The sequence below is a fragment of the Symsagittifera roscoffensis genome, chromosome 1 (assembly GCF_963678635.1).
Source record: "Symsagittifera roscoffensis chromosome 1, txSymRosc1.1, whole genome shotgun sequence".
Taxonomy (NCBI): Eukaryota; Metazoa; Xenacoelomorpha; order Acoela; family Convolutidae; genus Symsagittifera; species Symsagittifera roscoffensis.
Window position 1 is genome coordinate 79771139 of NC_087062.1, and position 14703 is coordinate 79785841.

Here is a 14703-nt window from a genome sequence, read left to right on the forward strand (position 1 = left end):
TCAAATTGAGAATAGATAGATTAAAAAAGTTGCCGGAAATTCAATTAAAAACTCCTTTGTAAATACATGCTAGCAATAATTTTCAATTTTTCTTTTTCTTCAAGCTGACTCCAGAATGTTAACGGTAAACCTCCTTCGCAATTTTTTAGTATAACATCCATGTTGTAATTTTAGAAAATTGGGTGTTCCATTTTCTTTCGCTCCGCCACGCAAAGTTCCCGGTCGATTTGCAGAGTGTGTTTCTTGATGTCAATATCTTCTTCTAGCTGCAGTTGGTTTCTAATCAGCTGTTTCAACTGTTCGCGTGCCTCAGCTAGTTGCACCTGCAACCTTCGAATGCTCTCGTTGATCTGCGCCACTTCTCCAATCAGTCGGTACTGCGGCGCGTCTCGGCACAACTCGATGTTTGGTCGCTCAGTTCGCTCGTTCAGTCGTGTCTCTGCAACCATTAACGGAGGTTGCTTCTCGGCAATAGCGCCAATCAGCATCTCAATAGTCTTCTCGACTTCAGAAATTTCGACGACAACTTTCTCGTGATGGTCGATATCTTTCTGCAAGGCACGTTCTGTTTCCTGAATGCGCCTTCGGAACGCTGCGTCCACAGCAGCGCATTGCTTGATCAGGTCTTCGCGAGTCTGCTCCAATACGCTATCCACGACTGATCTAAGATTGAGTGATGCGTTCTTGTTTCTGTCGGCTTTTTGGATGTTGTCGTGCGAGAACCGTTCCCAGTCTTCAGGTGTAACTGAGTTCGGGGTGATCTTGTCGGATCCTAGATACCGATGTGCAGCTCCTCCCGCGTCCTTGTTCGACAAGCCGTGACACTTTGTGTCGATATTAAAGGCAGAAAATTTGTCATTCAACTCTTTATCCAGGTAGTAATCGGCTGATCGACAAACTCGGATCTGCTCCTCAACCTGTTCCAGGGTTCTCTGCAGCAGTCCTTCGATACCCTGGATCATCTCCAGCTCCTTCACTAGCTCCTTCTGTGCTTCATCATGCACCAAGTCGATATCCTTTCGGTTCTCTCTGAGCTGCAGACACTTTCGGGTAAGTGCCCTGTTTCGGTCTAGATACCCGGCGAGGGAGTTTTCAATTCTTCTTTTGTAGTCCAGAAGGTTCTCGATCTCTTTGAGAGTGTCTGTTTTAATCTTATCCACTTGCCCGGTCCAGTGAGAGATGTCCGTGAGTCGCTGGTCAATTCGCTTAGTCGTCTCCTGTTGGGTCTTCTCTGTGGTCTCGGCTGTTTCGCTCACGAGTCGATCCGCTTCGGCTCGGATGTGCTCGGCGATTTTTCGGTTCTGTTCGGCTGTCGAGTAGTTCGTGTTGTTCGACAGGGTCCATTCTTCGGTTGTAAATCTCGGCGGCGGAGCTACAAGTTTGGCCATTTTGTTCGTGTTTGTACCACAGTCGCGGTTTTATTTTAAAAACAATAACATACAGCGCGTGCTGATTTTGATTATATTTGAAAGATTATGCCTGTTATTGTATATGACAACCTTTTAAGTATATTTTTATTCGCATAGAAGCACGTGCCATATTTTTGACGATAAAAAAGCAATAAAATTGAGAAGAACATTGTACCGGCATTGATTCGCTCGTTTATGAATGCCAGAACAAACACCTGTTCAAATCAGTGCTATTTTTAATTGTCTCAAACTTTTCAAAAATCAATACATTACTGTTAGACATATCTTCTAAAATCCATCATGAAAAATTTAACTTTTCCCGTTTTAGCGCCGCCAAATTAATGATTGGTGGGTCTATAGTTTTTTTAGTATCTATTTCTTTCCCCACCTGCGCATTTTTACAAATAAGATTTAGGTTCACCTAGGTCGGATTGCTATGCAAAATGGCCACGGCCAACAAATTCGGCCTCGATTAGCAATCTTATAAAACTGCTCGTTACAACACAAAAACAAAATTAGGCTCTTTTCCAGTTCCCCCCTTTTAAAATACCGAGTTTTATGTGTGTTTTACGTGTTTTTATGGCTAAATGCGTGATGTTACGATGTAAAGTATGAAGAACAAATCTGTTCACAGTCGTCGATTTGTTCACCACGCCAAATTTCATTGCATTATGACCACGTTAAATAAGCTTTCAAAATTGAATTTGAAAGGGGGACTGGAAACGAGCTCAAAATTATTACTTATAACTATAAGTGATGTGAGGGCATTAGGGAAAATGGCCCTTTTTGTTACTAGCCGGCGGTTAGGTATGAATAATGAGGGAGCTAGTCAAAAATAGAGGCTGCTTTTGTCCGCAAAAAAAAACAAACACTTTTTTCGCGGTAAAATTACACTTAAGGAGGGATTCTAGAGGTAACGCATGTAAAGTAGTAGTACGTAAAGCAAATCTAGAAATGCGAAAAAAAAACTTTACGATAAGAGCACCTCTCGACTGGAACAATCTGCCACAGGAAACAGTGCAAAGCAAGACCATCGACGAATTCAAGTGGAAACTGGACAAACATTGGAAAGCGATTGGAATTGACATGTACGAATTTGAACGGAGATAGGAAAAAAAACATTTGAAATGACCACAAGGGGCACTGCCTAATGGTAATAAAAAACTTGACTTGACTTGACTTGACTTAAAGGCTCTTTCACCGGTTCACCGCGGCCACCAACCAAAAGAAATTTTGTGCGTAAAATGCTGATTTTACTAGGTTGTAGATGAAGACCAAGTGTTTGAGTTTGGGTTTAACATGCACGGATGTTTTCAAATAATTGGGCTAAGTAAACATACATTCTATTTGATAAAATTACAGGTGGTGGGGAAGGAAAGGAATACATGAGCACACTTGACTTTTAAACTCAAACTTTTAGTGACTTGTGAACTAAGCCGGCTCTCTTCCAGTCCAATTTTTCTGAATTCGCAATGATTTTTGATGTTTGCAGACACATTTTATTGCAGTTTTGAACATCGAAGGTCCCTTAAAATAGACTTTCGTAATTCGAGTTTCAGAAAAAATCAAAGTGGATGGGACTGGTGGAGATCCCAAACTAATTGACAAATTATTTTCAATGACAGATTTAGTGGATTATGTTAACATCCTCCCCTCTAAACGGCTGTGAGGAGCGGGGAGGGGGAGGGGGGGTGTTAACTTGGTCCGATTTAGTTATGTTAAGCGGGGTTGCGTCGCGTTTTGCTGTTTATGTGCGTAACTATGTATGAGAGCGCTAAAATTGTGCGAATACTTATGTGAATTTAACCAGCCTTCTGTTAATAAAACAGGAAGCTGTTATATAACAGTAATCTGTAGGCCGTACGAAAATTCAATCAATTTTGTTTAAATAATGAAAACTTGTTGAAATGTTCGGACTTGTTTGGAATGTATGAGCGGCGTGACCGGATAAGATTAAGCTGAAAATTTCTTCAAAACCAGTCTGCTTGATAGTTTTGATCCAGCTTAGACGTGCTTCGTCTAGGTTTGGGTCTGATTTCTCTTGTATTCGAGCCGTTGGCGGAAGTTCAACAAATCGCCGTATCTACAAACCGCCATATTTTGAAGCCGAAATTACATCAGAAATACGTAAATTGCATAAGAATTATGCAACAATTGCTTTACAGCCGTGACTATCTTTTTTTATTTTGCGTAACATTATTAAATTTCGCGTCGTTGGAATGGTAATCTTGTTTTCTGTTTGTTGGCCCTTCGGCCTGTGACCGAGCCTTTGTATTTTTCGACAGCGCTTGAGGTATGTTTCTTATGGCTTTGACGGAATTGACGCTCAGCTGTAGGAAGGAATCGCAATTATATTTTAACTCAATGCTATCGGTTAAATTTCTATGATGGCTTATGGCTGAGAAAAGTAAATTATTGCCATCTGAATAGGAACGAACAGTGATAACGTTTTTTTTGCGCTTGCGACTTTAACATATGCGCTTGCGACTTTTTGCGCTTGCGACTTTTTGCGCTTGCGATTGTTTAACATAATCATTGAATCATTCCGAATGTTTGTTTTATTTACACAAGCATAGCTTGTGTTATATTATGAACTCACTTTTTTTCAAATCTAAGTCGCAAATATTGTTGCGACGCAATTATTGTTGCGAAAGTTGTGTTCATTTTGAAAGTGTTCATTTTGATCAATAACCAGCTTTTAAATACAGCCAATGCTGAGGATATAAACACAAACTGTTATATTACATATTCCTGTAAAAACAGGTATTCTGAAAATGTATAAGATCGGGTTTTTTATGACGCTTTGGAAAATTTTCGTTTTTCTCAAAAACTACTCTACCGATTTTCCAAAGAGTGGTACTACTGGGAAGTTCCGGCCACTCCCCTGTGTGCTTACATACTCCTCTATCCTCTTTTTTAAACCCTACCCCCACTTTCTACAGCCTTGAAAAAGTGTGTGGAGTGAATTTGCAAGTCATGACAGGGAAAGGCAGGGTGAAGCAAATCAGTGGAAGGAGGGGCAAAGCGGCGCAGGTTGAGCAAGGCAGGGCAGGTTGAGCAGAGCAGCCAAGTGAAAGGCAGCGCAAGCCTAGGCAGGGCAGCGCAGCACAGGGCCACGTTGGGCAGCGCATGGCAAGGAGTTTGGCAGAGCAGCGCGAAACAAGGCGGAACTGCGCATCGCAGAAAAAGGCAGGGCACCGCAAGGTAAGGCGGGGCAGTGCATGGCAGCGCTGGTAAGCGGAAAGAGCATGACAGGGCAGAGCAAAGCAAAACCAAACAGGATAGCGCACGGAGGTCGAGCAACACGACAAGGCAAGGTAGGGCAGCGCAAGGCTAGACAGCTGAGCAGGACAGCACAAAGTAAGCCAGCGCAAGGCAGCTGAATAAAAAGCAAATCAGTACAGTGCAAGGACCATAGCAGGGCAGCGCAGCGCAAAACATGGCAGGGCAGAGTAAGGGAAAGCAACGTTAGGCTAGGCAGGGCAGCGTAATGCAACGCAGAATATATTACAAATTAAGATCTTCATTATGCCTTTTTTTTTTCTATACAATACCCAGATAATTATGACCCCCTGATGTTTTAAACATGCGTCTTGAAGCTCAATTTCTTCTGCTTCTGTTTGATAAAAACAGTTTTATGAAAATGTATGGGATCGGGTTTTTTAGTCTTTTTGGAAACTTTTAAAACTTTTTCCAAAAATTTAGTTTTCCTCAAAAACTACTCAACCTATTTTCATAAAGTGGTAATAATGGGAAGTCCGCCCTTTATTCTGTGTGCCTGCATATTTCCTTAGTCTCTTTTCACCTTCACCTATTTTCTACAGCGTTCGGAAAAGTGTGCGGGGGATTTTTTGACACAGTTTCGATTTTTTTTCTACTATTTCTCATGAACTACCCTCCCAAATTTGAGATTTTAATTTCAATTGAAAGGACGCGTTAAGGGAAACTCCACTGCATGAGTGGTTACGCGCAAGTTTTTTCGCACAAAATTTAATGGCTCTCGGAACACTCAAGTTTTTGGTTTTTTGACCGTTTTTTCAAGACTTTTGTCGGAAACTACACTCCCAAATCTGAGAACTTGGGTTTAATCATTGGGTTCAATCAAAATAAAGGGTTGAGCGAAGCTCTTCTATGTAAGCGCAGCGCTCATGACCAGGTTTTCTAATAAAAAAGTTATGGCATTCAGAAAAGTCTTGTTCGTTTTTTGAAACTTTTTGACTCTTCTCGAAAACAACTCAATCTGATATCAAGGGTTTAATCGAGGCAACAGGTTTTGGAAAATCTTCGTGTGTAAAATTTTACGCCTTAAATTTTGTACAAAATTAATTTAGTTCGCGGAAATTTGCGAAATCACAAAATTTTCACTCATATTTTATAGCAACAATTAAGGTTTTGGATGAAGCCCAATGGTAAAATTTTTGAAATTACGTATTTTGTTAGCATCAGTACAACGAAGTCAAAACTTATCAAACAGGTGCCTCCAGCTTTAGCTGGGCTTCTAGCTTAAAAGATTTTGAAGTTGCCTGATCAGTTCGTTGGAAAAAATTTCAATCTTCTGCCAACCGTCTGCGCTATGAAATAACTGGAAATACTTCGAAGTATCATCCCTTGACGAGCTTGCTAAGAATAAAGTAAGTGTTTATGCACCGACTCAAGCAATAGTTTGAAATATAAGTGAGTTTCGTAGCTTTAATAGTTTTTTTGCCTGGTGATAAGCAAAGGTGTTGCAACCAGGTACTATACTTTGTTAACAAGATTTCGTTAACAACATTGTTAAGAAAGTTTCGCAGATGTATCATCTTGCTCAATAATAAGTTCAAATCAATCAACTATCTAGCGCATTTAGCGTAGAGGTAACACACCTGCTTGAGACGACAAATGATTAAGAATCGAATCCGGCTGGGACATGTTTTTTTTGTGGAAATTTTCGGTTTTTTCGGACTATTGTCGGTCTGTTTGTTTTTGACGGGTTAGTTCGTAGCACGGGCACTTTTTGATGGTTCATCTTTTTTCCAATTTTTGAATGCCATTTTTAAAAGTCCATTTGTAGAGGTAATGAGTTACAAGTTTTTTTTCGGATTTTAGTTTTAAAAAGTTTAATATATATTTTATAAATACAAAAATTGTTTGAAAAAGTTTCTTTCATTTTGCTCCGTCTATTAATGTGCACTCAATTTTTACGTCTGCGATGATTGTACTCGCAATTAGCAAGAGTTACCACTTCGGAAGATCACAGCAAAATTGTTGGCAATATCGATGACTTTGAGCAACTGAATCGAAAAAAAAACGTTTTAGAAAAACTTTAAACAGGGTATATTGTGGTCCAAGGTTGAGCTCTCAAAATGAGCGGTTTTTTTTTCATTAACTTATTAATGAAAAAAATTGCCAAGTTTGCCTAATTATTCGTCATGATTTTCTGTGGAGTTTTCACTTTCACTCCAACGGAGGCTCCTAGTATGCAATTTAAAAACACTGATAAGTCAAATAAAACGCCAAATAAAAACAGCAGTCACTTGTATGTATTTTGCTCTTAAAAGCGCTTAAAAGTTTATGAAAATGAAAATCATATCATGTGGTCTAATCAAGTTTTCATCACCTAAAAAACTTGATCTGCTACAGAGTTAATTCAGCTGTTAAGTTCAGTTATCATAGATGTAGTTTTTTCCGAACGTTTAAGAGTTCGAAGGTTTTTTCGCTTCAAAGCTTGCCTTAAAAATAGAACTGAAAAACTATAGAATTTAAATGTTCATCCTGCAGATGGAAATTGTCAAAAATTGAAAAACAAGTGCCCAGGTAAACCATTAGAGTACCTGAATTTTAATACTCAAAACCAAATTCCATTATTACAGAAGCTCAGCGTAGTGTCTTATTACAAAGAACTTTTTTCTAATCTAAGTCGCAAATAAAAGTGCTTATTTGAATTTCAATTATTTCAATTTATTAATATTCAAGCTTACTTGAGGCCAAACAATCTAATGGCATATGTTGCTGCTTTCCGGGTAGTGTTAGGTCCAGTTTGAAAAAAAAACATGTATTATGAAAATTTATGGGATTTCGTGTGTTTCGTTTTTTTGCGATGCTTTGGAAAGTTGTTGCACTCTTTGTGCAAACATTTTTACGATGCTTTGAAAAAATTTTTGCACATTTCAATTTTTCTCACAAACGTCTACCGATTTTCAAAAAATTGATGCTAAAAAACCGGCCCTTCTACGTACCTGCAAATTTCTGTAGTCTCATTTCGTTTTACCTAACGTTCTACGGCCTTCAGAAGTTTCAGTAGGGGGATTTTTGGCCAATTTGTTTTGATTTTTTTTTCATTTTCTTAAATTTTAAATGCACAAATCGGAGATCAAAGTTTCAATCAAAAGAACATAAAATTTGGACTCTTCCCTTGTCAAGCGGCTATTCACTATTCAATAAGCCCATTTTTTGGCTTTTTGGGTAATTTTTTTTAATTTTTTTGACTTCTCGCAAAAAATACCTGCCAAATTGGAGATTAAGGGATCAACCGAAAGAAAGAAACAGTTATTCGAATCTAACCTGCGCAAGAGGCTATGCCTTGTGTTTTGAAAAAAAGGCCTTAGAAAGTGTTCCGTTTTTGAAAATTTGCCAGTTTTTTTGAAAAATTGGTCTTTTTCAAAAACTAACCAACTGATTTTGAGATTGATAGTTCTTTAAAACTAACATGATGCTTTTTCCCCTGTTTTTTTGAAGAAAAGTTGGTATGGGCATCCGAAAAATTCCTTTTTAATTTTTTACAGTTTGTTTACCTTCACTATTCTCGAAATCTACTAAGTAAATCTGATATTAAGGGTTCAATCTAAAAAATCAGGGTGCGGAAATGTTCAATATCAAGAGAAAATTTTATGGATGTTTGAAAATTTTGAATTTTTGATGGATTTTTAGAAGCTTATTTGCTTTTTTTTGAAAACTACCCAGCCAAATATGAGATTAAGACTTCAATTGAAAGAACGAGTAATATTTTAACCATTAAATAAGCGGTTAATCCCCTACTAAAGCCGAGAAACATTAGGGTCTAGTGTAAAGTCCGTTTTTTTAGAACCGTAGATCAAGCATTAGCTGGGCCACTAGCTATCTTTATTCTGCTCATTTGGTGAAAATCTCATTCCTGTAAAAACGTGATTCATTTGGTGGTGTTATTGACGACTTTCAGACCTGGAGTACACTTGCCTTCGAAAACAAATATAGAAATGCTCAAAGAGTTAAAAATTGTGCTGAAAACCTAATTAATTTTTGGCCAAGTGATGCTTGAAGTTTGGCGTTTTAAAGAACAAAAATCAAAATTTTATTTTCATTTTGTCCACCAGTTTACCACAAAGACTATGAATTGCAATATTATTTCCATATTTGATCCTAATAGTTGTTCGGCTCAAAAATTTTTGTACCGATTGTTTTTCCTCATTCAGGCATATTAGATAAAGGAATTAAATACCCTTCAATATATTAGAATCGCTTGAAAAATCCAAGTAGTCCAATAAACATATGCGAAAAAAAAACGTCTGTTGATTTTCAATAATAGGACAAATCGAGTGTTCTCAAGTTGGCAACTATTTATTATAAGTGCACTGCTTAAAGATAAAACGAGCTTCTATTTTTATGTTTCAAGAGCAAGATCATGAAGTGCTCTATATAAAAAGCATCAAGTTACTTAGTGCACAAAATTGAGCGTTATAGTGCAAGTTTTATGAAAATTCAAAATTAATAAATTGCAAAATTAAACGTGTCGGTTGATGTTATTAACTAACAAACAAATGCTACAATTAGCCAACAATTTTTACTTGGCTATTAAGTGTTTGCCGTCTATATTAGTTGCGAAGAAAAATCCATACCAAATCCCGGTCCCACTAAAGTTTAATTGTCTGGTTGCTAAGGAATGGATGGCCCAAACGCATAATCTTCAGAGCTTAATTCACCAAAATTTTGAATCTTTTGTTTGCTCCAGTAGTGTACGAAATAAGGGATCAATTGAGCAATCTCTCCCCCCCCCCCCCCCCATAATAACCACTTGAAAATAGTTTGAATAACATGAAATCATAAAACATAATTTCCAACGAATGTGGAAAGCCAACATTTACGATAAAAAAGCTCTAAAAAATGACCTAAAAGTCTATTGCGCGCACGAGTATGTTTACCTACACACACGTGATGTATACAATAGTGAGATAGACTTACAGTGAGATAGTTTCTTTACATGTGTGCAGTATGTTTCCGTGCCATATTTTAGTGCAATATTTAAAACAATAATGCATCATTTGAATCATTAGTGCAACATTTTTCCTATAACAATCATACTAAACGAAATGAAAAGTAAAAGTGTAAGCTTGAACACTTTTTTCGAATGTTGCGGGTTTTTTCTAAAAAATTTTTCGCATTGTTATACAAGATAAGTTTCAGTTTATATTGCATCTCGAGTTTTCTGATCTCGAAACTGCGTGGCTTCATTTTTTTATACACTTGTTTTCGATAAAACATATAGCTGTTACTTATATTGTAGATAAACAACAGCTATATACTGCATCGAGAATTTTTGTGGCACAAATTGAGACACGAAGTTTCAAGATGTGGTTAAAGTTCGAGATGCAATATAAGATGTGGCTTATCCAGTATAAACGACATGTAAAAGCACGCACATTTGAAAACAAAATCTCGCCCATACGTAGTTATTACATTCTATTCGTTTGATTGAATGTTCAAATAAAGCATCAAAACCTATTGCCCATTAGAATTTAATTTTTCAACTACAGTACGGAAACATATAGAATGTTTTATATCTGATTTTAAGTTAGCCCTGGTCGGTCAAATTATGCTGTAATTAAAAAACCAGTGCACAATTTGTTCGTGTCGCATTTGAAAATTGTGCTACATTTACAAAATGTTGTAGTCTCTAACGGTTGTTTGTTATCGTGGATTAAATTAGCCAACTATGGTTTTTGCAATCAAATAGATAAGTTAAATGTTGCGAAAAACGAGTATGCAGCAAAAAACGAGCACGTTCACATTGATTATCCAAAAGTGTGCTGAGCAAACTTTGCAATCGATTATCAGCAAAGCTTAATTTTGAGTTTTAATCGTAAATTTCGAAATTACACCAGTGGATAAAATAAAAAAGCGCTAATTTAGAATTTTACTCTCTAAAATGTTTTTAGTGTCCATTTTGAACCACATTTACTTCGATTTCCAGAAAAATATTTACATAGACCAAGAGCAAATGATCAAAGCTGTCCTCTGTGAAACTGTCCATATAATTGGTTTCAAAGACTTACCAATGTAATCTGGGTTTGAAAATGCCGGATTTCTCGTACTGCACTAAGTTTTGCATCGTAGTGAGTTTTTTCTTGAATAAGCGGAGAAAAAAAATGTTCATGCGATGTCAAACATTATCGGCGAGAAAATTGAATTTATCAGTGTGAAAACTTTATAAACTCGACTGTTTCTTACTTTTTCACTTTTTCACGCGAAGTTAAAAAAATTAGTGTAGATAAGGAAAACTGGCATTTTCAGGCCCGGATTAAGCAAGTAACGATAGTTTCGTAAAGGGTAGCTTTGATCATTTGATCTTGGTCTATTTAAAAGTCTCTCTGAAATTCGAATGAAATGTGGTTCAAAATGGACATTGAAAACAGGCATTTTAGAAAGTAGAATCCACAGTTGCGTTTAATTTTGTCTACTAATGTACATCAAAGAAAAACTTCGAATTGGAAAACCCAAAAGAAGTCGGCAAACTATGAGCAAATTATCTAAATTACCACTTAGGTTACCATTAAATACTTCCAAGATCCTAACAAAAATTTTGTTCGTTTACTTTTCCTCATGAACTGCGCTAAATTGTAACTTCTCAGTGTTAAACCTGTAAATTGTAAGTTCCCAAAAACCAAAATGCCATTTTGAAAATCAAAATGCCATTTTCTAGTTTTTTAATTTAAAAAATTATCTCGCACTTTTTTATTTTAATTGCTTTTACTGGGATCTAATATTTTAATGAGATCTAAGTCAATTTAGACCCTTTGACAAAAAGGTGGCACATGATTTTATGTTCGGTAACCCTTTTTGCGAGAATTGTTTGAACGGTTGTGCGCACTAAATTAACTTTCATTTTTTCTACAAACTGCTCAAGTTTCAACAGAAATACTAAGATATTTTCCGTACACCACAATTAGATTCACATTTTTGATAAATGCCGAAAAAAAACCAAATTATCATTGTTTTATTTTGCATAGAACAATTTCTCACTTGTGGCAGTTTCGATCTTACAAAATCTGCTTGGTAGGCCATTGACAATTATTTGCGCTCTACGCGGATGTTAATTACAGTGGCGTTTTCCAATTAAAGTTAGATGTCTTAATAGAATCGCGTTAAAATTAAATCTCGTCATATATCAGTTTCGCCGCGACTTTTTTGACATGGCTTTACCACATGCTTGGTTTTGCCTGGACTTTGTTTAGGCAGAATTTTAGCGCATTTTTGTAAGCTTAAAGATATTTTTGAAAATTTGAACAACGAGATTAAACTAGTTTGTTGATGTCCTCTGTTAGCTGATAGTTGATTTCAGACTCACTGCTAATCTAAACTTTCAGGCTGGTGGAAAAAGTTTTTGCAGATGCAGAAAGCGAGCAATTTCACACTCAGAAAAAAGTATAATATCCAATTTGAATGGCCCTTGAACGTAACTATTCTTAATTTCTTAAGTTCCGCAGTTTTTTTTGCGCTCGTTTTGTAAAATTGGTTTGAAAATTTCCAAAAGTATTTTTACGAATAGGCGTTTCACATCCTAAAACAATGACCCTCACTGGAGTTTAATGAATCATAATCGATCATATTGGATTTTTATCGTCTGTTTCTCTAAAGTTTGGAAACATTTATTAATAATTGATTAAAATGGATTATAATGTTAATAATTATTGAAGAAAAAAAATCAGCGTATAATCGATTTTAATAGAATATTGTTATCTTAATATCTATTTTTATCTTAACTTTCTATTTTTTTTTCTTTTCATCTTAACTCCTAATTGAAATAAACATATTCATTTAAATGGATGCGTGATAAGGGTAGCGTGGGGGGGGGGGGGGTACATAATGAAGGGTGGGGGACGTTGTGAGAGGGTCGGAGGTGATGAGACGTAGTGGGAGGGGCGGGGGGTTAAGGTGGAACAAGAGATGGTGAACATATCGATGAGCGTGTTTGTTCGTGTTCGAGACAAGTAAGCAAAAAAAACAGAGTAAGCAATTCACTTTTACAAAACTATTCTGTTTTGTATGGGTTTTATGAACAAAAAATATGGATTGTGTTGAAAAAAAATTGGATTCTAATGATTGATTATAAGGAAATGATAATCCGTTACTTGCTCTAAATTTGCCACGATTTTGGATAATCTAGTCTAGACAACATTTTAGTTAACGGAAATCCACGATTCTCGGTTTTTGCACGTGAAACGTTGGTGCTAAAATAGTGTTCTGCTCTAAAAACTTGGTGGTTACCTCGTCAAAAGCTTTGTTATGAACGGACGACGTTTCTCGAGGTTTATACTTAAAGTGAAATGCGTCGGAGTTATTTTAGTTCTTCTTTTACTGTTTTGGAAATTTGAAGCAACATTTTGCCTGATTTCGCGGTCATTATCTCATTTGTACGGCAACGCTCGAGAATTGGAAAGCTTTATACCCTTGCCGAATGAAAACTTTTCCAATCAAACTTTAATGCCGATAAACACCATGATAACTTTCACCGACTATCGTCATATCAGGGAGTCTGCTTATAAACTGATGCCCCCTTATCAATATATCCCAAAAGTTAACCCGAATCGTAAAAGAATCGCACTGATGTTTTATCTGAAACGACCCAAGGAGTTCTTGAGCACAACTGCGAAACCCTGGAAGTTTGTCAAATATCAAGACCCTGTGGTGCAGTTTAGGGTTACCGTTTTTGCTTCTTGGAAAGGCATCTTGGATTACTTTGAATGGACCCGGGATTCTCTTACTGCCCACGTTGTTGACATTCTGACCTTCTGCGAACCTTCAAGTTGCAAATCACTTCCAAGCTCATGTGTTCCATTACCTCATTATTCATCTCTAAATTATAACCTAAACTCTACCTGTTATTACGAACCTCTTGAACTTAACAATTTGCCAATTGAAGTGCTGTACAAATTTGGATACCTCGGACACCCGGATATAAAAAATTACTTCAACGTTTACGATTACATCATGATCGCCCAGCCTAATTTTTTTCTGACGCCCACGTTTTTCAAATGGGATTTTAAAGATTTTGACTTTAAGTTCGGGTTTGAAAAAATTTCAGATCCGATGACTGTTTCTCAATACTTAATAACAATTGCAGGAACGATGAGAATGCGTGCGCACCACGTTCCCATTTTACATTCCTGGCTCGGGAGGCCTGAAAAATCATATACTATGGCTATTCACGCTTTTTCACAATTGCATGAAATGATTAGTAATTTCAGACAACCGGAAGTGGAGATTTCGTTTGACGGCTTTGAGAACATCGGATTTGTGAGCAATCACTTCATTGCGGCTGCTACAATCGCTTGGGGTTCTCGGAGGAAAAATGATGATCCCGATAAAAGTCCAAAAAAGCAGGAGAATTTTGTAATTGTGGACCATAAAGTTTCTGATCATAAAGTTGGAACCGCTAAAGTGTTAAGTTGGTTACAAGAACTGAATGGCGAAATAGAGTTCAAAAAAGCGCATGATGAAGTCAATTCGTGGACGAAGCAACGACTATTGAAGAATAAAATTATAGAAAGGTTGAAAGTTAAGTCGATTATTTATGAAGAGAGTTTTTCGGAAATGGAGGTGAAGAAATATGCAGAATTGTCTCTTCGTGAAGGAATTATTTCGTTTCTACTTGACGTAATGTGCCTTCAGTGAACTTATTCAATGAATCATGCATACAGAAGAAAAAATTGTTCAAACTTCAGATGTTAATAAATTTAAACGTAATAAGCGCGAGCGGTTGATGTGCAGATAGCACTAAAACTTCCGACCACTGTTATCAACTAAACTGTTTCGAAAAAAAACTTATTCAAAAAATCATTTATTTTTTTTAAATTTATTTTCAGAATTTTTCAAATTTTGGTTACAGGGAGATTAGGTATGCTGAATTTTCCTTACTAGTTTAGAACAACCCAATTATGGAAAAAAAGTTGTCTCTTTTCTTGATTAATTCGCTTCTGCTCCCTTTCTACTTGATCGCGTTTCTCGCCGCAATAAATTAGTCTAAAAAACCATTACTTCGAGTCAGTTTTTTCAGCACAAGACT

At 36.7% G+C, this 14703-nt stretch overlaps 1 protein-coding gene across 1 annotated transcript; it reads right to left on the reverse strand.

The window, feature by feature from the left end:
• Positions 1-16: 16 nt before the first annotated feature.
• On the reverse strand, positions 17-1508 carry LOC134850511 (tektin-1-like). Its single transcript, XM_063866600.1, has one exon. The coding sequence runs from the start codon at positions 1386-1388 to the stop codon at positions 171-173; it is 1218 nt and encodes a 405-aa protein (XP_063722670.1). The 5' UTR covers positions 1389-1508; the 3' UTR covers positions 17-170.
• Positions 1509-14703: the final 13195 nt, after the last annotated feature.